Below are 24,531 nucleotides of genomic sequence, written 5' to 3' on the forward strand. Positions count from 1 at the left end.
CACATCTCCAAGCCCCTCCACAGACCTGAGTGTTATCTGACCATCTTCCCTCAAAAGTGAAGACCCAGGTACCTAACTGTACATGTTCTTGTTTCAGAGCTGCCCCTTGGGCCAGACCTGGGGATAGAAAGTGACTAAACCCTTCCTCCCTGTCCAGAGTACATTGCAGATTGGTAGCCATTTCCCTCCATCCCCCTAAGTGAGCTCCTGTATCAGTCTGACACTGCTCAGGGAGGGCCTGCAGGAAGAGGAGGGTGCTGTAGCCAGCCACTTTGGAAGGTCTCTCTTCCCTGGCTTTAGACTATGTCTGGGAAAGGTAGGGACCCTGGAAGAAACCTGGGAGTCTCTGATGTCTGGATTCTCCATGACAGATGTGCCTGTCTATCCACGGTCCAGATGCCCACTTTCCTACCATCTTAGCTTCTGCCCTCTTCTCTCGCCTGCAGTCCAGTGCTCCCCGGGCCACTACTATAACACTAGCATCCATCGCTGTATCCGCTGTGCTGTGGGCTCCTACCAGCCAGATTTCCGTCAGAACTTCTGCACCCGCTGCCCAGGAAATACAAGCACTGACTTTGATGGCTCGACCAGTGTGGCCCAGTGCAAGAGTACGTGGCTGGCCAGGCTGTAGGGAGTGGAAAGAGATCTTGGAGCCATGTGCACGGGAAAAGGGGGTGGGAGGTGGTAAGGCAGCGGGGAAGGGGGCCGGAGTGGGTGGGTGGGCAGCTGTCAGGGATGCCTGTAGCATCCTTTTGGATACTGGAAGGGCAGGAGGAGGGTGGACCCAGCACCCCGGAAGAGCAGGTGGTGATCTAGCATGGTTCACCACCTATGTTTGTTCTCCCCCTTCAAGCCCCTCAGCCTGCCCACCACGGTTCCCCACTGACTGTCCATCTCTCCCTTGCTCTCTCCACCGGGGTGTGGCTGCAGATCGGCAGTGTGGCGGGGAGCTAGGTGAGTTCACTGGCTACATCGAGTCTCCCAACTACCCGGGCAACTACCCGGCCGGTGTGGAGTGCGTCTGGAACATCAACCCCCCACCCAAGCGCAAGATCCTCATCGTGGTCCCCGAGATCTTCCTGCCCTCCGAGGATGAGTGTGGGGACGTCCTGGTCATGAGAAAGAACTGTGGGTGCCTGCAGAGCCGGCTGGGGGGTGGGCACGTGGAATCTGGTTGGGGAAGAGAAAGACCTGGGACGGTGGAGTGGGGAACCAGCAGATACACGAGAGGAGCCTTGGGGGACAGAAGCTAGCACAGGACCTGTGGGACAGGTTGGGTGGGCAGCAGTGAGGGAGCCAGTCCTGAGGCTGGGATGCCAGTGCTGCCACCTGACTAATTCTAACCCTAGCCTTTCTGCCATCCTCGTCCCATAAAGGTCGATTTTAATGCACCTGATTGTGCAGTAGTCGGCCTTGTAGAATAAACCTGGGGCTGGCAGAAGAGAGGGTGTGTGGCTAGCTGTGTGTTTATGGGGGCTGGAGGGGGGAGCCTCTGTCAGAATGACCTCACAGCCCCACTAATCTCCTGACCTGACGCTTGCCTTGCCAGCCTCCCCATCCTCTATCACCACTTACGAGACCTGCCAGACCTACGAGCGGCCCATTGCCTTCACCGCCCGGTCCAGGAAACTCTGGATCAACTTCAAGACCAGTGAGGCCAACAGCGCTCGAGGCTTCCAGATTCCCTATGTGACCTACGATGGTGAGCAAGGGCAGGAAAGATGGGGCGGTGGGTGGGTCTTGTAAGCGTACCAGGAGAGCAGAGTTCCCACGCTCAGCCCCCAACCCTGTTGACTTTACAGAGGACTATGAGCAGCTGGTGGAAGACATAGTGCGTGATGGCCGGCTGTATGCCTCAGAAAACCACCAGGAGATCCTAAAGGCAAGTGAGCGTTCGCTGTGGTGCGGATGGAAATGGGTATGCACCGATGTGCAAGCAAACTGCTAAGTACAGCCTGCCTTTCTACTCCTGGCTCTGTGGGGCATGCGCTTTCTTCACTGCCGCTTTCCAGATGAGAGAGGTAAAGGGCTTTCCCATGATAGGCCTGGGCTCTGGACCCAGCTCACAAAACCAGTGTCAGCATACTGCGTCACCCCTGGGAGGACAGGAGACATCCTCTGCCTTGTCCATCACAGAGGCAGAGAGGGTAAACTGCACAACGATATACGTTGTTTACTTTTTTGAGACAGAGTCTTAAGAGTCTAGGTTGGCTTTGAACTCCGGGTTCCCCTGCTTCCCGCTCCTAAGTGTTTGGTGGGATCACAGGCCCAGAGGAACGAACACCACCCTGGGTCTGTGGATCCCGATTTGAGTCCCGCCTGGCGTAGTGCTGCTCCCCTTTGATCCCAGCACTCAGGAGGCATAGGCGGGTGGATCTCCGAGTTTAAGGCCAGTCTGGTCTATATGTGCAGTGCTAGGGTAGCCAAGGAGACATACTGAGACCCTTCCAAATATTTTTTTTTTAACTTCACTCTTTTAGTTATGGCTATTTGTGTGGATATGTGCATGGGATTGCAAGGCGGCCAGAGGTGTCAGATCCTCCTGGGGATGGGGTAGCAGGCAGTTGTGAGCCATCTAATATGGGTGCTGGAACCTAAACGCACATCCTTTGCAAGAACTATGTGTGCTCTTAACCTCTGAGCCATCTCTCCAGCCCCACGCCACTGTTTGAAATCAAATGTAACTGGGTGTGCTGGTGCACATATGGCCCGGCTATTCAGGAGCTGAAGTGGAAAGATCATTCAAGCCCAAGAGTTAAGAAAACAGCCTGGGTGACATGCTGGACTCCATCAGACAGCGAATCAAATGCACCGTGCAACTGTATGCACAAAGTAGTGCAGCCATGCTGGAGCTGGGGTGGCGCACCTTTGACTGCAGTACGTGGGAGGCAGAGGCAGAGGCAGGAGGATCTCTGGGAGTTCTAGGTCAGCTTCAGGCCAGCCCTAGCCACACAGTGAGACTCTGTCCTAAAGGAAGGACTGTATAGAACAATCGTCTTGGTTAGAGTGGAGTTACGAGGCTGAAAGCCCCAACTATCTTAGAACTCTGTGTGCAACCTAGAAGCCAGGAGATTCATTGGTAGTTGGGTTGGGTCTCTGTGGGCACGGGGCTTGTGCATGTGTGTGGGTCTTGGGAATTAAACTGAGGTTGTTAGGCTTGGTGGTAGGGGCCTTTCCTCATGAATCACCTCAGTAGCCCCTAGAGAGGAGTTTTAAGGAGGCGGTGGAGAGGTGAGCTGGAGAGACCTACGAGGAAAGGTTTGAAAGGAGCTGTGGGATGACCAAGGAACAGTGCAGACCAGTGAGTGCAGCACTAGTGTGTTGTATTGAAGGACGCCAAGACTACTGTCATTCCACAGGGGAGGAAGAGGAGAGGGAAGCAGGACACAAGTGACGTACAGCTAGCATGTCACACAAGGGACCTGACTCTTCCTGTGAGTGAGGACAGAAACGGGCTGATATGTAATCAGTGGCAGAGAAAGGTTTGTCAGGCACACAGCCGTGGTGTGGCTCCTGGAGCTAATCACTGTCATCATTATAAAAGAATAAACTTTCATCAGACATTATAGCACCTGCCTGTGGTCCCAGCTACTGGGGCAGCTCAAATGCAAGGATCACCCAAGATAACAGGAAATGAAAACCAGAGAGCAGAAAATGGGTTCCAAACATGAAGCAGACTAACTGAGCGCCCCACTGTGGCTGCCGTGAGGAGGGAACGCTATGGTGGGCCAAGGATAGAAACACAGAGATCAATCCCAGGCCCAGTGGCTCACACCTCTCGGACTAGTTATTCAAAAGGCTGAGGCAGGAGGATGGTGTGTTGTGGGTCAGTTGGAGCTACAAAGCAAGTCCAAAGCCAGTTTGAGCAACTTAGAGAGACTCTATCTCAAGTAACAAGAGTGCTCAATAATAGAATTGCTATTGCAGAGTAATAGGGTATAATAGAATTCGATTATAGCAATAATAAAATTGCTGACACTGGAGTGGCCTAGGTGCTGGAGAGTTGGCTCAGTAGTTAAGAACATCTGTTACTTCTTGCAGAGGAACTGGGCTCAGTTCCCAGTGCCCACACAGTGACTCATAACCATCCATAACTCCAGTTCCAGGGAATCTAACACAATTCTGACCTCCTCAAGCACCAGGCATGCATGTGGTGCACACACATACACACAGGTGAAATTCACATAAAATAAGTAAATCTAGGAGGAAAACAAAAGAAGAATACTAGGCTATTGTGTCTGAGGGCCTAGTATCACAAAGGAAAGGAATAGACCAGCCATTGGAATAGCCCAGGTGAGAGTTTATGGTGGTGTCACTCCGCGTGGCAGCTGTGGGCTGGCAAGCTGCTCAGACAGATGCTGGGCATACGCTGAAGGCAGAGTCAACAGCTGGCTGTAGCTGAGACACTACGGAGTCAAGGATGCCCCACAGGCCCAGCCTGAGCAGCGGAGGCCTAGACCTGTGGCTAACTGAGCTTTGGGGTTCCAAAGGAGCAGGGGGAGGCCCTCTGAGCATGCTCAGTGTGAGCTGCTGTTAGACAGGAAGAGGGGCTGCTGAGTATTCCTCTCCCCCACATGCCACTGAAGCTGACAACTGCCACCTGCCATCTCCTGCAGGACAAGAAGCTTATCAAGGCCTTCTTTGAGGTCCTGGCCCACCCTCAAAACTACTTCAAGTACACAGAGAAACACAAGGAGATGCTGCCAAAATCCTTCATCAAGCTACTGCGCTCCAAAGTCTCCAGCTTCCTGAGGCCTTACAAATAGTGCCTGTGGGCCCGAGACCCAGTTCAGAGCTCCCACCTCCCTGGCCCTCAGAGTTGGCACCCCAACCTCAGACAAGAAACTGTCTCTCTTGAAGGAGAGATATCACCACACCAGGCGCTCTCCCTTTCGGCCTTTCTAGTTACCTTGTCTTCGTTCTGTCTCTCTCCTGGAAGTCATTCAGTGCGTCTCTGTTCCCCCCAGAGGTGAAGGAATAGACACCCTCTATTCCTCTGCCGTTATAGCATGGTGCCTTGCTAGCCAGGAGCCAAAACACCCCCTCCACAGCCCCCGTGCTCCCCAGAGTGGGTCTTCACAGCCCAGAGTCCTGCCAAAGAAGCCTTGGACATAGCAGCTTTGTGCCAGCATCAGGCTGCTGGGGCACAGAGTTTAAGCCCGGGGTGCCCACACAGTTGGCGTTCTCATCTGTAGAGCTTGCTCTCATCTGGCCGGGGCTGACTCCATAGGGTTTACAAGTGATCCATACCAATGGGATAGCAAACCCCTGCCGGGTAAGGGCGAGGAGCAGGCAGGGGCCCTGGACATATAAAGCTCTCAGATAGCTCTGCAGGACAGAAAGCGGGTTTTTAAAACATTGCCCAAAACAGAAAGAAAGAAAATGTGTCACCTAAAGGAACTTCCTACAGAACAAGTGGAAGCCAGCCTCAAACACTAACCCTTTTCTTGCCAGTACCCCCCGCCCCCGGCCGTGCCCTCACCCCACCTAAGGGCTCCCTGGGGGAGGCCTACCCACCCCCTGGTAAGCGCTGTCCTTAAAGAAGCTGGGCTGTTGACTTTCCAAGCCTAGACCTTGCTCCACGGGTGTTTTCCCTTGTAGCCCCAGGTGGCTTGTGGGTTCCACCAAAGAGGACCCCACTCTGCAGCCAGCCTGGAGCTACCTACCTCTAGCCTCGGGCTGTGGGCAGCAGGAGGAACAAGTGTGAGTGCCCTTGGCAAGCCGCCTGTCCACCCTCTCCACATCTGAGAAGTGCAATCATTTTGAGTCTTTCTATGTCGTCTAGAGGGAGGGGGGATTGTTTTTTTGTTTGTTTCTTTTTCCTCTCAGAATAACCCTATTTATAGCTGCCTAGGAGAGAGGGGTGTGCTGAGGCTGGAGAAACAGCAGTCTGTCTGTCGGGAGCCTTAAGTGCCGGAGCGGCTCATATGTCTCAGTCCTCCCTGAGGCCACACAGAACTTCAGAGCCCTCAGCAGCGCAGAGCTAGGGCTATCCCTCAGAGGTGCCCCAAGCACAGGAGACTAGCTCTGGTAACTTGATGAAGCAGGAGGAGGAGGCTTCCTGACTGAGCTGATCCTGCCTGCCTTGTGTCTCTCTGTGGATTCATGGTAACAGAAGCAGATGGACTTGGTCAGAATCTTGTGCGAGTAGGGACAACCTGTCTTTCCCTATCTTCATGCTCTCCCCTGACACGGCATGGGAGGGGATCGGGATAAACTCTATGGATGGCCAGCGCAGGCTCCCAAGACAGCCAGAGAGGGCTGGAGCAGCCTGGAATTGGACAGTTCTCCGTGTATGAAGCGGGGGAAGGACAGGAACCAGACGTGTGCCTGAGACCTGCCACCTGCCTCTTGGAGCTGACTTCAAGCCTGATTCAACTACTGTCTTTCAAAAGAAGAATGGTGTCTGTGCCTGAGCCCGGGCTCTGCATATGCTCCACCCTTAACCTAGATGCTGCCTGTAAAGTCTCCAATTGTTCCTTCTTGTTCCCCGAGGCTTAGTCCTGGACATCCACCAATGACTCCTCAGGTCCAACTTTAGGTAACTGCCAAGAGATTCAACTATCAAATAGTCTGATCCCCACACACACCAGCCAGCAGCAGGCGAAGCTCGCTTCCTGGATGCCTTAGCCAACACGGTGGGGGTGAGGGTCGGGTGGGGTCAGAGAGCTATTGCAAAGCTGTTGAATGGTTTCATGCAAGAGGGGCGAATGGGCATTTAGTGGGTCCCCAGAAGTGCCATAGAACAGCCTGAGTCACGAGTCCTTTCTCCCTAACATTTTGCCAGCTCCTGGAAAGCCACAAAGTGAGAGTGCCTCCCAATGTATGCCTTTAGGGCGTGGCTTCTCCGCACTCCCCCACCCCACCCCCCAACCCCCATCTCACCATACATACACGGACACTTCCTCTAATCATTTGTTCTATGGCTGATGGGGCAGCACATGAGATCTATCGTACGGAGAGAGTAGGCCACTAGACTTAGCTGATATCAAGATGGATGGAGGAGATCAAGCAAGGGCTTTCTACTGCCAACCAAGTTGGCAGCAAGGAATCCAGGCAGAGCTGTTACGAACTTACAGGGGATATTGGCCCTGAGCGCCTCACTCTGGGAGCTGAGTGGGCTGAAGGAGGAGTTAAGAACTCAGGGACTTTCTAGGACTGCACAGGTTAGACAAAAGAGGTTTCCAGGAGAAGGGGGGATGGGAAGATGGTGTGAACAGGAACCCTTCGTGAGCTGACCTAGAAGCTTCTCTGTGGGCTATGGTGCTTACGAGGTCATGTAACCCCGGCGCCTCATCCATCCCAGTGCAAGACCTGCTGTGAACTGAGTCCCAGCGTGGGAAGCCATTTCCACATGTGCTCCAAGCACGGAGTGACAAATGTCAAGCAGGCCCTGATATCCTCAGCAGCACCTCGGTGCCTCTTTAGCCTCTGCCTCTATTTGTGTCATTGACCCAGCCAGTCCCCAAGCCTGAGGTAATTAGGAGAAAGCCGACCAGAGCCTGGACGTTAGCTGCCCACCCTGTGCCTTCAGTGATCCTTCGAGGACTGCCACTGGCCTCACTACGGTCATTTCCATGTGGAGGTGCCGATGGAGAAGATGGTACAGTCTGGGCTCTGGCTCCTAGGAGTCTCTGTGAATCTGCGAAGTGTTCTCCATGAGCGCGCCTGAGGTGACTTAAATGGATTAGGAAGTCCTATCTCAGTGTGTAAGAGAAAGCGACAGCACATTGAAGGGCCTGTATCTGCTGCTGAGCTCCAGAGCAGGGGAGCAGAGGCCAAATGTAACTGACCCCAAGCAGGACATGGTGCCCCGCCTGGTTCCTTTCCTAAGCAGACTCCACGAAGGAACCCTTTCTGTCGGCCCTGTCTCAAAGCTGGTGCACTCTGTCTTTCCGCTATTATTCGGACTGAGAACCCGAAGGACCAGAGGCCCCGTTCTGCGATCAGCTTACCAAGACTAAACAATGGCAGCAGTAGTTTGGACAAGCTCAAAATCTTGTTCTATGTGAGTCGGACTTTCAGAGAGTAATTATCATGTGGACGGCTTTTTTTTTCTTTTTAACGCAGAAGAATATCTTAAAATACTATATTTATATCTGCCTTCCACTGCCTCTCATACAGCAAGCATCTCAGTTGACAATAGGCAGCAGCAATGTGGTACACAGAGTATTTTGCACTTGGGGAAAAATATGTATCTGAAAACTTGTAAAAAGGAATGTTTGGATTTTGTATTGTCTTTTTTATATTATTAAAATACTAAATGAAACTCCGAGGTCTAGCAAGCATCCTTTCCTCTACCTCAAAGGCTTGTCCTATAGCTGGGGGCCCGGGGGGGGGATCTTAAACACTCAAAGGTCTCTTCTTCTCACTGCCGGACAGGCCTGGCTCCCCCCTCCCACAGCTCAGCTTATTCCTAATGATTTTAATATCTGGAAATTCATGTCTCTGTCTACGTTTAAAAGCAACGTTGGAGACTTCCCCTCGCTGAGCATGACAGCTTAGGTCTTTAATCCCAGTATTAAAGAAGCAGAAGCAGGAGTTTCCAGACCTGCGAGGGAGGCAGAACCAGCACCAAGGTCACCGCACCCCAGCAATGGAGAGCTGTCATCCGACATCCCCCCCTCTGATCTTTACTCGTAGCTCAGCAGCAGAGCGCCATGCCTAGCATGCCCGGGCCCTTGCATCTCATTCCTGGTACCAAGAGAATAAAATTCTACTCCACAACAGCTTCCTCACCAATCTTTCGGACCTGGAATGTTTTAGAACCGTTGCTTTGGCTGGGTATAGTGACTCACGCCTTTGATCCTAGCACTTGGGGAGGGAGAGGCAGGCAGATGTGTGAGTTTGAGGCCAGCCTGGTCTACCTAGACTAAGATGCAGGCCAGCCAAGGCCACGTGGTGGGATGACAACTTTTATCTCTTCCTTCAGACAAATGGTTTCTGTGTAATGGAGAGGAAACGAACCGAATACCATCTGCAAGGAAGAGCTATCTGCCCATATGGTAAAGGGTGGTGGCGCTGAGCAGACATCCAGGTCACTCGGAATTCTAGTATTTTCAACTCACCAGAAAACTAAAAGTGATCCTGAACTTTTTCATTGAGTATGTGTGTGCATTTGTGAGTGTATATAAGCAAGCACTGTCTGTGTGTGTGTGTGTGTAAGCATGCTACCATGTGTCTTTGGAGTTCAGAGGACAACTGGGGGAAACAGGTTCTCTTTTCCCACCATATGGGTTCCAAGGATCAAACTCTTGCCAGCCCTGATGGTGAACTCTTGACCCTCCTGGTTTCACCTCCCCAGTGCAGGGGATTACAGTTGTACACCACCGTGTCTGGCTTTCTTGCTGTATTTCTAACCAATAATCCGTGCTATAAAACCCTGGAAAGATCCCATGTGTGTCGTGCTAGGATGGCAGAGCTGGCTCTAACTGGGTATATACTAGGGCACCAGGTGGAAATTCCAGTACCACACTGGGACCTCGGGGTTAACATGCCCGTGCCAAGGCTCCTCCCCCTTCATCTTCTTATTTTTAATTGGAAGCTTATTTTCTCTCAATTTCTGAAAATATCCTGAACCACAATTCCTCCCTGCTTGGAAGAGAGATAATAAAAAGAACTTTTAAAGTTAGGTGTCAGGTGTAAAGATGAGGCAGGAGGATCACAAGTTCAAGGCCACCTTGGGATCCACAGTTTGAGTCCAAAAAAAGGACAAAACTATGGAAAAACAGAGAAGAAAGGGGGCACTTGGTTTTGTTCCTCACACTGCTACCCTATCAAGGGGACCTGTTGGTTTTGGGGAGCTGATGGAGGAATGAATGAACGCCCAAGAACCTGAGAAGACTCTCGGGGCGTTGTCCCTCAGGGGTCGACCATCAGAGTGTCATTTCTCAGGGAAGGCAGTAGAAGGAAGCAAGTGTTGTCAGGGAACCTTCCTTCAGAGAGAATCATCCCTCAGGAAGATGAGTCGAGCAGAGGGGAACGTCAGGGCCCTTCCTCAGGGGACAGGATGGGTGCACCATCCCTCATAAACACTCACGTTCCCCAGGGCATATGGGAAAAGCCAGTACTGCAGGGAGAATTGTCCCGCAGGAAGGACTGTCAGGGCTCCATCCTTCATAATGCTGTCCCCCCACCCCCACCCCTCGGGCATCTTCCCACAAAGTGCAGGAAGGATTGTCCCTCGGGGTGCAGTCCATGCAGAAGGACCATCTCTCACGGAGACTGTCCACAGGGAGGACCGTCCCTAAGTCCCTCAGGGTGCTGAGCCCCAGTTCACCTTCTGACAGAGCGGGAGAGAAGCGTCCCTTAGGGTGAAGTCCCAGGGGGAGGACCATCCAGCAGAGATGACTGTCGGGACGCCATCCCTTGGGGCGCCGTTGCACAGGGCGCTGGGAGGACTGTCCCTCGGAGTCCCATCCCCTCCAGGCGTCTGGTCACCGTCCTCTGCAGGAACCACCTAGAGATACCTGCAATGGCTTCCTCCCGAGCAGCCCACCGCCGCTCGATTTTTTCCCCCGTTGCTATGGCGACCGCGGCTTCCACCCGGCGTCGTGACGTCATCACGCCCTCCCCGGGCGCCCGGGCTGGCGAGGCCGCGTCACCCGGCGGCCAGCGGAGAGAAGAGCGAGGCGGAGCTCCGAGGCTCGCCTGAGGAGACTCGGCGGCCTGGGCTCCGGGGCCCGGGAACCGGGATAAGCAGGCCGGCCGCCGCGGCGGAGGGGGGCGGGCTGGAGCGTGGCCCCGCGCTGGTCATCCGGGTTCCGGGGCCCGGCGGAGGCCGCGCCGGGAGCGAGAGGGAAGTGCGGCCGCCCTGGAACCTGGATATCGCGCGAGGCAAGCCGCGCGCGGGCGGGCTATGGCGCAGGCGGGTTGCGGGGCCGGCGCTGGTGGCAGGGCCCGGTGCATGGTGGTCTGTCGGCGGAGTCGCCCTCGGGGGCTGTCAGGTTGGTGGCCGCGGGAAGAGTGGGTCCACCGTGCCCCGAGGCGGGAGGCTGGGCGAACGCGGGGCCCCGGGAAGGTCCGGAGCCCGTCGTGCCCACCCTCCTCGGTCCCTGGCCTGGCGGCTGGGCCTCCCTGGACGGCGGCCTGGCCCCACCCCCACCCAGGGTCCCTGCCCCTCCATCCCGCCCTGAGACTCCTCCCCCAGGACTCCCAAACCCCGCCCTCCTCCTCCTCCTTGACCCCATACACACACTCCTGACCCCCAGACCTCACAAGGCGACCCCCAATTCATTGAGTGCTAACCCCAGCCCTGCTTCTGGACCCTCCAGTCTCAGTGCTGATACAATCATTACATGGCTTCCAAGAGGCCCGTAGTCCCTAGTGACCCCCTAGACTACCCTCTGTGGGCACCCCTTAGTCCTCTCCTGGCTTCTGCAAACCAGACTCGGGCTGTTTCCCACCCACTCATCCACATAACTCGTGATCTTCGCCCCGTAACACCATGATCATCTCACCCTCCTGACATCCCTCTTTAACCCCCCCCCCCGCCCCCAGCCTCCAGTGTCAATCAGCACATACATAACTTATGCCCACTGCCATGCCACCGTTGTGGTGATCAAGAGTAAATGGAAATGAAGTATCATTTGAGGCAGGAAAGGATTCTAGATTGAGTGTGTGGTTCAAGTTCAAATTCTATCATGTTGAGCTTTGGAAACCTTGGTGGAGGTCCTTTCCTTACGGTGGACTTGAGTTTCTGATCAGAACTGTGATGAGATTGAGTTTGGTGATTCCCCAATGTTTCTTTCTATTAAAATTCTGCAATTCTTAGTCAAGACAAAAATAGCGAACTTTTTTCTACGCTGCCTCAGAAATGTAGTCCTTGTAACCTCACCCTCCCACCCCCACTCCCAACCTGGGTCTACTGGCTTTACCGAACAGTATTTCTTCATTCCTGTGATTGTCTACACTCTGCCCCCTCAATTGGACTCTATCAGTTTGTAAAGCCGTGCAGCACAGAGCTTCCCACTGAGTTGACATCATGAGCTTGGCCCTTCAGCTGGGGAACTTTTGGCAAAGCATTTAAAGCCTGAGGTAACAGGTGCAGAACATTCAGGACCCTTCTGCCTCACAGGAAACCTTTACCTTTATGGTAGAACAGTTGTTTTTAGTGAAGGTCTAACTACTGGGTGCTGGAGATGCCACAGACACCAAGCATATGGCCCACGCCAGTCACTACTGCTGCCATCTTGGAATCCCTGTCCCCATCTCTGATGAGTGCCTTACCTCTCACTTGGACCTTTTTCACAGCCCCTTAGTAATGATCCCCCTGCCCCAGAAACTACTGTATGGCAAACTTTATTTATATAGATTAACTAGACCTCTCACAGGCCAGACCTATTAGCTCTTTCTGTCACCACTCCCTCCCTGCCTTTTCCTGAGAGTTGCTTTAAATAAAGGAATCTGGAATTGATACATTTGAACTGACCATGCTAGAAAACCCACCCACTCGGTTGTCTCTCATATCCTGACTTCCTGGTTTTCCAAATTCTCCTCAGGCCCTTGCTCCTTGCTTTCCAGGAATTCTTAAATTCAACCTTCGCCCATCTAATCACCCTCAAGGGCTTCTTCTCCTTGTCCCATGACTAAGTAACTTTTCTCACCCTCTTCATGACCCTTGACCTCTTATCCCCCCAAGACCCCTTGCACCTTATGTGGAAAGGACACCACACCCTTCTTTAAAACCCCTATCTGAGGCTCCTGTAACAAAGGGCAGATTAACAGGCGAAAAGCATCGCAGTTTATTTAGTTTAACTTACTCGATGCGAAGCTTTCAGTTAAGGAGGTGAAGACCTGAAGATTAGACCCATGCATTTTTATTCTAGGCTCGGTGAAGATGGAAAATATAAGACCAAGAAAATGCAGTAAATGGGGGAGGGGGTGTAACATATCAAGCCCCAAATGTTCAGGTTCTTGCCCATGACCCACATCCTTAAAAGGGTGCTTTTTTTCCCTCTTATGTTGGGTACGGGAAGGCACAGAGGATCTTAGGACCTGCTTCAGAGGAGAAGATAAGAGAGACCTTGCTTCTCACGTCCTCAGATTGCCAGCGTTTCTGAACCAAGTTAACCCTATCGGCTGTCCTGCTAATCCAGCGCTGTACCACTAAACGGTATCCCTGTGTCTGCCCTTGGCCTCGGAGGCTCCCACTCAGTGATGTCCCTGACATCAGTCACCCTTAATCCGTTCCTGGTGCATATGCCTGGGGAATCTATGTGTCCCCGTGCTGTGGGAAACCTGCTTTCAGCCAGCAGCAGTCTTGCTCCTCCCCTAACTTTTGCCATCCTCAGCCACATCCCGATCTCTGAAACCTCTAATTAGCGCTGCTAGTGACCTTACCATTTGCCTAGCTTCTGAGAAATGAGTCGCTTCTGCCCCAGCACGGTCCCACCCTTCATGCACCTGCACACTAGCCCATTCAGGGATCCCACCTTTGTGCCCACGCCCCTGCTCAGATCCTGCGTCTCCCCCACCCCACTCCCTGCTTCCTTTTCATCAAGTATTCCTTACCCCTCTTCCTCACAGGGCCCCTGCTTCCTCCTCCCTGTTCCTGTCAGTAAGTGTCCTTACCTCACGGATCTTGACAAACTTGACTGTACTGTGCCTCTGCTTCCTTTCCAGTTCTGCTCTTGAAATGTCCATGGCTTTTGGATTCTGAGACCCCTACTTTCAGTTGTGTAGGAGAGGCACCCCAAACTTCTGGTTTGTCCCAAGAACCGTGCTCCAGGAACGTCTGATGGATTCAGATGCTAGAGACCCAGGAGTCTCTCTGTCTTTAGGTAGCAAGGAGAGAGCCCTTGGAAGGCCTTTAGGACTGATGTGGCTGTGTCTCCCGAACACACTCTTGTTCCCAGCCTCTTTCTGAGGCCACTGCAGATCCTCTGAGGCTAGAGTGTGCTGTCACACCCCCACTGGCACTGAATTAGTCCTATTGTTTTCTGAGCCCTTGGCTCCCCTCCCACTGGAAGCTGGAATGTGAATAGCAGAGAAGGTGCCCCACAGTCTGTTCTGTAGGTCACCCGAATCCCAGTGTTGGCTGTAGAGCCATAATCGTTGAAGGTGAAATGGCAGGATCCTGGGGTGGATTTCAGAAGGATCGTGCCCACTTAGGTTGCTTTTATGTCCTTAGGACATAATCTGCCTTATGGCTCTCCTCCCTGTGACTTCCTTGAGAGCAGAGGGCAAATCCCTTTATCATCTGACATCTTAATGCCCCCCCCCCATCTTTGGACAGTAGTCAGCCATTGCTGGCTACACTGAGTGGACCCTGAATTCCTTGTCTTTAGAAGGCAGTCAGTCAGTCATTGCTTCCTGCACTGAGGAAACTGAATTTCTGCGTCACTGCAAGGATTAGAACACATTCTGTGGCCACTTCCTCCTCGCACAGGGCCCTCTAAGCATGCTAGCAGGTCAGACATCGAGGAACTTGGCTGCCTCTGTTTAGTCATCTTTCTGGTGAGGCAATGGATGGTTACGCTGGGCTTCTCGGGTTGTTTGCTTTTGGGTAGTAAGTTGAGGAGACACTAGACTTCAGGCCAGATGGCTCAGCTGGTAAGGAGCCTGATGACCCAAGTTTGATTCCCAGGGCCCGTATGGTAGGAGAGAACTGACTCCAAGGTGTCCTCTGATGGCCACACGGATGGCACGGCATGCCTGTGGGTGCGAGTGCGCACACACAGAAAAATGAAGAGTTCTAAGAAGAGGGTGTTAGGACCCAGTGGAAACAGCCAGGGACTGGTTTCTATAGACTTGTTTTGGAAAAAAAAAAAAAATGGCTATGTGAACTGCTTAGGTGAGAGCAGAGGACCAGTCGCTAGCTGGCTGTTGGAAATTGTTGGGCCTGCGAAAGTTTTAATACTACTATGTCAGCTTTTCTGTGTTTCAGCGGTCCACATCAGGAGTTGGGGGTTGGGGACCAGATAGATGATTACGTAAAGTTTAGCCCCGTTCCTCAGAAAACACCTCCAGTCAAATGAGCTTCTATTTGAATCAGAGCTGACCTAGGCTGAGCAGGCTGCTTGGCCCTGACCGGTATCTGACCTCTTCTGTTTGTGAGACCTCAGAAGGCTAAACTTAAACCGCACTCTGCAGACGTCTCTGCCGGGAGTTTGGGACTTGCACTATCCTAGCAACTAGAACCTGTTGCCCTGGTACCACCCCGCTCCCCAGCTCCGGTGCTTTCTTGTGGGAAATAGCTGACTGGATCTGGAGAAAGGTGAGGCAGTGGGAGGGTACTCCCCTCCGCCGCCCCCCACCCCCAGGTTAGAGAAGCTAGGCTCAGCAAGGATTTCTCCTGACCTGTTGGGAGATCCTGAAGGCATGGGGGTTCATTCAGTCCTCCATCCATCCATCCATCCATCCAATAAGTCCTTGGTTGATGTCTGCTATATGCAAAGCACTCTTTTAGGTTCTGGGAATAGAGAACTGTCAAAAAAAAAACAAAAAACAAAAAACCCCAAGACAATTGAAACAGTGAAGTAGAGTAGAGAGGGCAGCCAGGATTATTGTTTTAGTCAGAGTGGCAAGGAACTTGTTACTGACAAGGTGACATTTGAACAGAGAAGATGAAGCTGGTGTGTGTATCTAAGGAAGGTTATTTCTGTAACAGTAGACAAGCAAGCTCAAAGGGCCTGAGGCAGAAATAAGCCAAAATCATGAGGAGCCAGGCAGTACAGCTGTGGTACCCAAATGGCTGGCAGCCTGACAAGGGAAAGAGCAGGAGCCGCTGAGGTGGGGAGTAGATTGCTTCTTACAGGCCACCAGCCACTCGAGGAGTCCAGGCAGATACGTGGCAGGATTTGACTATTGTTCTGAAAGTCCCTCTGACTGCTGTGTTGTGACTCAGTTGCGTTGGGGCAGAGTGAAAAGATGGGGTGCTCCTGCAGTGGGAAGTGTTGGGGTGCTCCTGCAATGGGAACTGACAGAAGGCTCATTTAATAGGAACTGTTGGGGGTCCTCTTGCAGTGGTCCAGAAAAGGAAAGTTGATGGCTTGGATCCACAGTAAAGGAGTGAGAGAGAAACTGTTGGAACGTGGCCGTACTTTGAAAGAGGCACCTAGAGGTGGATGGGTTGAAAGTGTCAGGTAAAGACACTGGGAACAGCTCCCAATTCCCATTACTGAAGGAGGGAGTTTGGAAAGTCAGATTGTGAGAAGGAGAGGCTAGGACTTCACCCCAGCCCTACCCCCCAGAGTCAGAGTCTCCTGCAGCCCGGGTTGGGCTCTAACTTACTGTGTAGCAGGGGTGACCTGAGCTTTTGACTCTATAATCTTACCTGCTGAGGAATGGGATTACAGACATGCGCCACCAAGCCCATATCCCCAGCCCCAGAATTCACTTCTTTTCTTTTAATATTGGAATTCACTTTTTTGTTTGGTTTTATGTTTGATTTGGTTTGGGTTTTGGGGTTTTTTTCGGAGTCAGAGTTTGCTCTGTGTAGCTCTGGCTGTCCTAGAATAAGCTTGTCACTTGTGAGACCCTTTTAGACAGCAAAATAGAACCATTGATAAGCAGCTCGATATATAGATCTGTGGGGCCCTCGTACTGCCTGCTCTCCCAGTGCCAGACTGCATGTAGAAGGAAAAGCTGGAGGGTTAGGAGTCTGCCTGGACTCTGCCAGCAGGGAGCCGTGTGATCCCACAGCTCCTGGCTTCCCTTCTAAACGGCTACCTTAGGCTAGAAGGGAGCTGTCACCTCAGCCCCTCTTGTGAGCATTGGTGAATTTAGAATGAGGAAGGCAGCAAGGCACCTCTGAGGCTGTGATTCTGCCCAGGCAGTGTGTCGGTGATAGATTTCCTCCTTTCTTCCTCCATTCGTACAGTAGTAACCAGGAGCACCCCCCACGTGTGGCCTGAGGGAGACTGAGCCTGCCCTCCGGGAGCACGGCAGTCGGCTTCATACTACCAGGCACAAGGGCCTCCACATGATGCACTGGTGTGCACCAGGGCTCCAGCACCGTGGAGCTGGAACCTCACCGGTCCTCAGAGCTTGCTGCTAACTAGTCCAGCCAACCAGTCAGTTTCAGAGACTGTCTCAGAAAGTAAGGTACAGAGTGACCGAGGAAAATCTCGTGTGAGCCTCCAGCCTCTGTGTACATACACACTCAATACACACACGCTCACACTTGCACAAACATACACTTATACATTCACACACAGAAGCACACATACTCACATAAACATACGTTCTAAAACATAAACTATTCCATTAAAGGGATGTGCCATAGTTTGCCTGTTGAGGACATCTTGGTTTCCATGAGTTTGGGCTTTGAATGAATATGTCTGTGGAGGTATTCCCAGTTCACGATGAAAAGGAGTGATCACTGGATCACATGAGAAGGTTGTGCCAGCACCAACGTAAGTGGCTGCCAGGCTGCTTTCCACAGTGACTGTCCCCTCTCACACTGCCGTGACAGGAGACAAGACTTCATGTCAGCCTTCACCCTGGCCCTGTAGGATGTTGCCAGTGTTCTGGAGGCACCTTTCTGACAGCCTTTCAGGGCTAGCATGTTTCCAGCCACCTCTTCTCCATTACGGTGTCTCTTTAAACCTTCGCTTTCTTTATTGTCTTACTGAGATAGTTCTCACTCTGTAGCCTTGGCTTATGTGTAACCATGCTGGCCCCTAAGTTCTGTGGATCCTCCTGTATCTGTCTGCCTTGTAGGTTTACATTGTGAGCTCCAACACAGTTTGTCTCTGTGGTTTTAGTATATTTTGTAGATAGTTTTTTGATTCTCCATCTATTGGTTTTCCTGACAAGCTCTTTTGTCCATTGGCTTTTTTTTTCCTTCTGAAAGCCAAAAGTACTTTCTCTTCCTCATTAAGATTTTGCATATTGTTCCACTTTGATATCTTAACTAAATGGTGTTAATGGTGTGTCCCCACCTCTCCTGATGCTGATGGGATATGTCATTTTTCGCAAGAACGGTACTTGTCAAGCCGTGGTGACCACAGCTGGATGCCTTTATCACTGCTAATATTTTCTTCCTTTCTTCCTTCCTTCCTTCCTTCCTTCCTTCCTTCCTTCCTCCCTCCCTCCCTCCCTCCCTCCCTCCCTCCCTTCCTTTCTTTCCTTTGTTTGTTTGGTTTTGGGTTTTTGTGGCAGGGTTTTGTTGTCGCTCTCTGCTGGCCTGGCATTTGTGGTCTAGTCCAGGCTGCCTTGCGATCACAGAGACACACCTGCATCTGCCCTCTGAGTGCCAGAATAAAAGTAACGCTCAGAGGGTGGCTACGCCACTTGTGCCATTTCTCTATTTCAGTGGGGAAAAAATGAAATAAAAATAAAGGTACACTCTGCTAATTTGCCTATTAGTCCAAAGTTAGTATAATCTTCCAACATGCCTTGATTCTGGACATTCCTGAACTGAAAGTGAGGATGAGAGCCACCTGTGACCACCATCCTGGATGGTCACAAGTGGAGGTGTTAAATGCAATGTGTACTCAAGATTCCATTTTAGTTGAAATAGTTTCCGTTCCATAATGACAGACCTGCATCCCCTGTGATTTGGAACTGGAAGTAATCCACTCTGCCTGGCCACTTGCCTTGTTGTGACTCTCACAGCAGTATATAACCATGCAAGCATGAGCTGGGCTTTTACAGCCAGCCTGCCTTTGGCAGGGATGTGTGTGTGATGCCCTGAGCAGCGCAATTTTCTGTTACTAATTTCCTGTTTTCTCTTCATGGTTTAGAAAACCACAGAACTAGGCTTGGGTCTTGATGTGCACCGAAGTCCTTTTCTGTAACAGCAGATACAGAATCAGTTTGTTACCACAGCTCTCCCAGATCTGTATCTGATTTGTTTGCCCCTTGTCCCCATCAGCCTTTGTCCCTCCCAGACTAATGTTTGCCATCCACGAGAGGCTTGGATGTGGACCAGATCAGAGCTGAACCTTTGCTAAGTGTGGAACACAAGTGCGCATGCTCCCTTCAGACTCCTGCCTCTTGCAGATAGTTTACATAGAGCAGGCTGTGTGGAGGGACCTAGAGACAATCCGCTCATCCGCAAAGCCTTTCAGAAGCCTGCATCCCCTGGTGCCTTGGCAATAGGAGATGCATCTACACACCACAGCAAGAGGATTTTCTGCATTCAGTCAATAGGTTGAGTTGGTTTTAAAAAGTGGAGCAAGCTGCTGGGGCTGCTCTAAAAAGTCAGGAGTGGTTGCTTGAGGTCTGGTTGTCATCACTCTTGTCTCCCTCTCTTCCCAACTGCCCCTCACCGTACCCAGGAGCTGATAAACCACATACCTCCTCCGTCCATCTTGACGCTGAAATGCCCACTGTGGGCAGGAACTGCCCAGACAGCCTCTGAGGTCTGCCCGTCGCTCGTGAGTTTAGTGCTAGCATAAGAGGATTCAGAGTAAGCCATCATTTAAAGAAGGGGAAGGGAGGCCAAGCTTATAGGCTAAAGGCAGATGGCTGCCAGTCAAGACTCTCACCCCTTAGACTTGATGCACCAAGACTCAGTGCACAAACCTGCAATCTCAGCTTCAGAAGGCAGGAGGATCACAAGTTCAAGACCATGCTAAGCAACCTAGTTAGACCATATCTCAAGCAAAAGGGAGGAAGGAAAGAGGAAGGGAGAATGAGGACCATGGCTCGTGCCTGGGGGGACAGCAGCATGTGCTTCCAGGGTGTGCACCTCAGGGTTTAAGAAGGAAAGGGATGCTTCAGCCTGGATGTGCGACCAGGCAGCGGAGTGAAGATGTGTGCTGCTGGGCTGGGCAACGCGTGGTAGAACACTTGATGAGCATGTGTGCCAGGACAGGAAGTGGGATGGGGGGAGGAAGGAGAAAGAAGAGATGGAGGAAGGAAGGAAGGGAGGAAGGAAGGAAGGGAGGAAGGAAGAAAAGAAGGATAGGTTTGGTTTTATTTGGGTCTAAGAAGGGACATTTTGGGAAATGTGGCTCCCAGCTTCTCCAGCCCCAATTCCCCTTGTCGTGGCAGATCTAGAAGGCTGGGGTGAGGTTACAGAGCTTTGAGTGCTAACAGTGCTCTATACTTTACCAGTAGGAAGTGTGGAGGCCCACACCTAGGCCAGCCAGCCCACTTCAGCAGCAGCTGGCAGCTTTGGGACCTTGGGCCGATCATTTTCCCTCCTAGCTTCAGTAGCCTCATCTGCGAGGGGTTGTGTGCGCCTCCTCATAAAGCAGTGTCCAGCACATGTTAAGGGTGTGTCCGTCATCGCTGTGTTAGCTTGAGCAGTGGGAAGGACTGTAAGGCCATCGGGGCCAACGGGCAAGGAAGCAGGCAGGGAGGCAGAAACCTCTTCTGCAGAGAGCCATCCAGTTCCTTCATGAGGACCTGAACTAAGATGGTGCCATACTCCCCTTCCAGAGCCTCCATGCTGGAGTCCTCTCCATGTGCCTGTCCTGTCCTGAGTGGCAGCATGTGCGACCTCATCTAGCCCTTACAATAACCTAGGAAGCAGTGTCTCTGCTGTCTCAGCTGCAGCATCTGAGGCTCAAGAGAGGCTCATCCGTTTGCTATCCGACTGCAGAGCCCTGTAGAGAGCAGACACTCTAAATTCAACCACCTGTCACTGTGGGAGCTACCAACCCAGCCATGGAAGCTAGAGGCCATTCTGTCTCTCCAGCCTGTGGTCTGTTTTGTATTTAGGCCAAGTCTTATATGTGTCCTTATTTCTCACGTGTTGTGGTTACAGTAAAACGGGTTACCAAAAAACAAAACAACAACAACAAAAACCCAAAACCAAAAAAACTCTCTCCCTGATTAAGAGAATGGGAGTTAAGAGTTGTAGAGCAGTCCAGAACCAGTCAGGACCAGAGATCCCAGCCAAGTGGGTCGCTCCTAGACGAGATGGTTCAGGTCTGAGTTCCCAGAAGCTGTTCCCGTTTGATTGATTTCTCTATACCTCTCTGATAGCCTTAGACAACGTCTTTAAAAATGTAGACAAGGGGCTGGAGAGATGGCTCGGTGGTTAAGAGCAGAGACTGCTCTTCCAGAGGTCCTGAGTTCAATTCCCAGCAACCACATGGTGGCTCCACGTCATCTGTAATGGGATCTGATGCATCCATCTGGTGTGTCTGAAGACAGCAACAGTGTACTCATATAAATAATAAATAGATAAAACTTTAAAAATTAAAAATTAAAAAAATATATATAGACAGGCCTGTGTTCCACAAGAGTACTTTTTAGTGGTCTCAGGGTTTTTAAACCCCTAGGAGACCCTCTGCACTTGGCACCATCGTAGAGACCTTGGGTGCTCATTCTTTTTGTTTGTTTGTTTGTTTGTTTTTTTGTTTTTTCGAGACAGGGTTTCTCTGTGTAGCCCTGGCTATCCTGGAACTCACTTTGTAGACCTGGCCTCGAACTCAGAAATCTGCCTGCCTCTGCCTCCTGAGTGCTAGGATTAAAGGCATGCACCACCATGCCCGGCATTGAGTGCTCATTCTTGATCAGATGGTGTGGGTTCAAATCCTCCTCTCACACTTAGTAGCTCTGCAACCTTGAGAAAGTTATTTGATGTCCTAGGACTAAACTGTGAAATAGAGAAAATAGGACCAACAAGGCCGGGCCATAGATAAAGGCATTTGCTGCTGACCCTGACCACCTGAGTTTGGTCCCCAGAACCAACATGACAGAAGGATTGAACCAGCTCCCTCAGGTTGTGCTCTGACTTCCACGTGCACATTCACTCACAGAGAAAATGTTTTTAAACCAGGGAACATAACAGTACCAGAGCGTAGAGATGTGAGCATATCCACACCCCTGCGTTCCCATTGTGTGTGTGTAGAGATGTGAGCATGTCCACACCCCTGTGTTGTCATTGTGTGTGTGTAGAGATGTGAGCAGGTCCATACCCCTGCATTCCCATTGTGTGTGTGTGTTGCTGGCTATTGCTGATGCCGCTCCCTGAAGCAGAGCACATTCGGGTAAATGTTAACAGACTAAGTGAGTGAGTTAGTTATTCTAGTGAAGATGCCAAGCTTAGGGTGGAGCGACACAGCCAACGTGTCCCAGGTGGACTGTAGTTACACTGCAGCACTGATCTCTCAACCCTCGAGGCACAAAGCTCCAGCTTGTCACTTCTGGCCTCAAGCAACATGTGCCCAGTGACACACAAACATCCTCCAGGTATATCAGTGTGAAGGCAGAGCATCATCTGGGGTTTCAAGGTTAAAGTAGGCAGTCTGGGAGAGTCTTAATTTTAATGATCAAGATGGCTGTGTGGGTAAAGACACCTGTAACCAAGACTAACAACCTGATACATGGGATCCACACAGTGAAAGGCAGGAACCAATCCCTGCAAGCCGCCAATAAGGTTAAGAAAGGAAAACGCCTCTTTAGAGAATCTTAAGGAGACCAAAAGCAGGGGCAGAGGGCTCCTGACAGGTCACATATGAGGGTCTACAATGGACCATGTTCTGTGCTGCTAGGACATAGCAAGTCATGTCTGTGTACAGCCTACAGCACACAGGGCTGGTGCAGCCACCCCAAGCCAGAAGAGCCACGTAGAACCCAGGTTACACTGATAAATGGTGAAGGACGTGAGCCCCAGGAAGAGGAAGGGCCCCAGCTTCTGGGAGTAAGCTTCATATTTGTGCTGGGGTTTTTTTTTGGGGGGGGGTGTCATCCTCACAGCTTGTTAGAAAATAAATCAGAAACAGGGAAGACTTGGTCTGAGGACACGGTTAGGTGGCTCTGAGTGAGAAGTAGCCTGCCTTTTTATGAGCAGAGGACTCAGGGTGGATGGAGGTGCCATCCCCGAGATGGAAATGTTGTGAATTCTGTTAGGGACCTGCTGTTTGTTCCTTGAGGATGGTCAATAGTGCCGGTGGATGGATGGGTCTGAGCACAGGATAGACCATGGAGTAAGCACAGACAACCAGGCAGAGAGCCTGCCTGCCTTTGACGGGAAGTGAGTTCAGTCAGTGATGGCTCAGTCAGTCAGTAACGGCTCGGTCAGCGGATTTTTACTTCACAAGCATCTTGACCACCATGCTTCTGTGCCCACCATTTTGAATTAACTCTGTGTGTGTGTGTGTGTGTGTGAGAGAGAGAGAGAGAGAGAGAGAGAGAGAGAGAGAGAGTCACACTTTCCATAGGAACCAGCTTAATTCTCTGAAGCAGTGTCTGTGTGCTCCTGGCTGGCCTCGGGCCTTGTTGATCACTTGCAACAGGAGGGAGCTGTGAGGCTTGCTCTTGTTTTTGTTTTGTTTTGTTTTGTTTTTGATGTGACTTTGTCCATTTTCTCAGATTGGTGACCCAGAAGGAAATCTGTGACCTCAGTGGTGACCAGAAGCCAACTTCATGTCTGAAGGCACAAGTGGCAGTTTGTCATGGAAAGCCTGGGGCTGCAAACGGTGAGGCTCAGTGATGGGACAACAGCCTACGTCCAGCAGGCTGTCAAAGGTGAGTGTTCTGGGGACCTTGGAACCCTGCCCGTCTTCCCTGCTCACCTGCCTGCTGGCCCCCACCTGGTGCAGCTTTCTGTGCCTGCGAGGGACTTCTGTGTGCACCTGACAGAAAGGGGACTCGTTAGAATTAGGGACCAGCATGTGCGAGCCTAGGCCGCCTACTTTCAGACACCCCTGTTCCAGCTTAGGGTGCTTCCTGGACAGAGGCAGTCCACTGTCTTGACTGAAGTGGATGTAAGTGCTGGGGGTGCCGTTCTGAGTCTCTGCCCTGTACAAGACACTCTAGGCACAGCAGGGGCCCCACAAATACAATTTATGCCTCAGTGTCTGACACCAGTGGGCACCAAATAAACACACTGGGTTCACGGAGAGACTTGAATCTCAGATAAGTAATGGTTCTTCAGGAGTGTAGGCCTCTCCTCAGACCTGCACGGGGCATGAGTTTATAACCATAGCATTGAAGACTAAAACAACTCTCCAGGCATGTAAGTACACGCTGGGGGCACGGAGGCTCTGTCAGAGGACCTGAGTTGGGTTCCCAGCACCTATGATGGGCTGCTCCAGGGAATCCAACACCCTCGTCTGATCTCTGAGGTAACTCACACACACATAGCATGCATACACACACACACCATGAGCATATAGACCTAAATAAAAGTAGAAATGTTAAAAAGCTGTTTATGAACAGACAAGGCCTCCTCTGCGCAGACACTTAGGAGTAGACACGTGTTGGGTTTTGGAGACCTAGGGTTTGGAATGTTCGCATAGATGTGAGCCTGCACTTCCCTAACCTGCTGGGAGTTCACGCACTGCAGACTTAGGTTTCAGATGAGGGATAGTCACACTGAGAGTTTGTCATTTGTGGGAAACGCAGACTTAACAGCCATGGAGAGCCCAAGCCTGAAGTGCTGTTGGGCATGGGTACCTCTGGGCAGTGCTCCTGCCCACCGCTCTCAGACGTGCCCCGTGTGGTCTTGGCCTCCGTGGACAGAAACGCTGCCTCCTCCTTCCTTTTCCAGATCCTGGGAGCAGCGCTATCCTCATAACCACATTGCTGCCTCCTTCAGTTCAACACACCTAAGAAAATGTCCAGGCCTAGGTGTGCGGATGCCTCGTTTAGTGCTTTGTCATTTAAGTTATGTGGGCTTTCTTT

At 51.6% G+C, this 24,531-nt stretch overlaps 2 protein-coding genes across 10 annotated transcripts in view; both read left to right on the forward strand.

The window, feature by feature from the left end:
- Scube3 (signal peptide, CUB domain, EGF-like 3) overlaps positions 1-8,272 on the forward strand; it is a 32,752-nt gene extending 24,480 nt beyond the window's left edge. For 3 of the 4 annotated variants that reach the window (XM_006524323.4, XM_006524324.3, XM_030249829.1), the window contains 5 exons: positions 447-608; positions 931-1,128; positions 1,550-1,702; positions 1,803-1,882; positions 4,617-8,272. In XM_006524323.4, coding sequence (XP_006524386.1) covers positions 447-608; positions 931-1,128; positions 1,550-1,702; positions 1,803-1,882; positions 4,617-4,766 — 743 coding nt within the window. In that variant the 3' untranslated portion in view covers positions 4,767-8,272. The remainder of the gene's footprint in view (positions 1-446; positions 609-930; positions 1,129-1,549; positions 1,703-1,802; positions 1,883-4,616) is intronic. The other variant, NM_001004366.2, reaches the window with a different exon arrangement.
- Positions 8,273-10,616: 2,344 nt separating this feature from the next.
- Positions 10,617-24,531, forward strand: part of Zfp523 (zinc finger protein 523) — a 28,691-nt gene continuing 14,776 nt past the window's right edge. For 2 of the 6 annotated variants that reach the window (XR_385316.4, NM_001357995.1), the window contains exons 1-2: positions 10,617-10,946; positions 23,218-23,373. Coding sequence is in view for 3 of the 6 variants with exons in the window: in NM_001357995.1 (NP_001344924.1) it covers positions 23,301-23,373 (73 nt within the window). In the remaining 3 variants the exon portion in view is untranslated. Of the gene's footprint in view, positions 10,947-12,977; positions 13,115-23,217; positions 23,374-24,531 lie in introns of all 6 variants that reach the window. The other 4 variants (XM_030249690.1, XM_017317409.2, NM_172617.3 and 1 more) reach the window with 3 other exon arrangements.

The sequence above is a fragment of the Mus musculus genome, chromosome 17 (assembly GCF_000001635.26).
Source record: "Mus musculus strain C57BL/6J chromosome 17, GRCm38.p6 C57BL/6J".
Classification (NCBI taxonomy): Eukaryota; Metazoa; Chordata; class Mammalia; order Rodentia; family Muridae; genus Mus; species Mus musculus.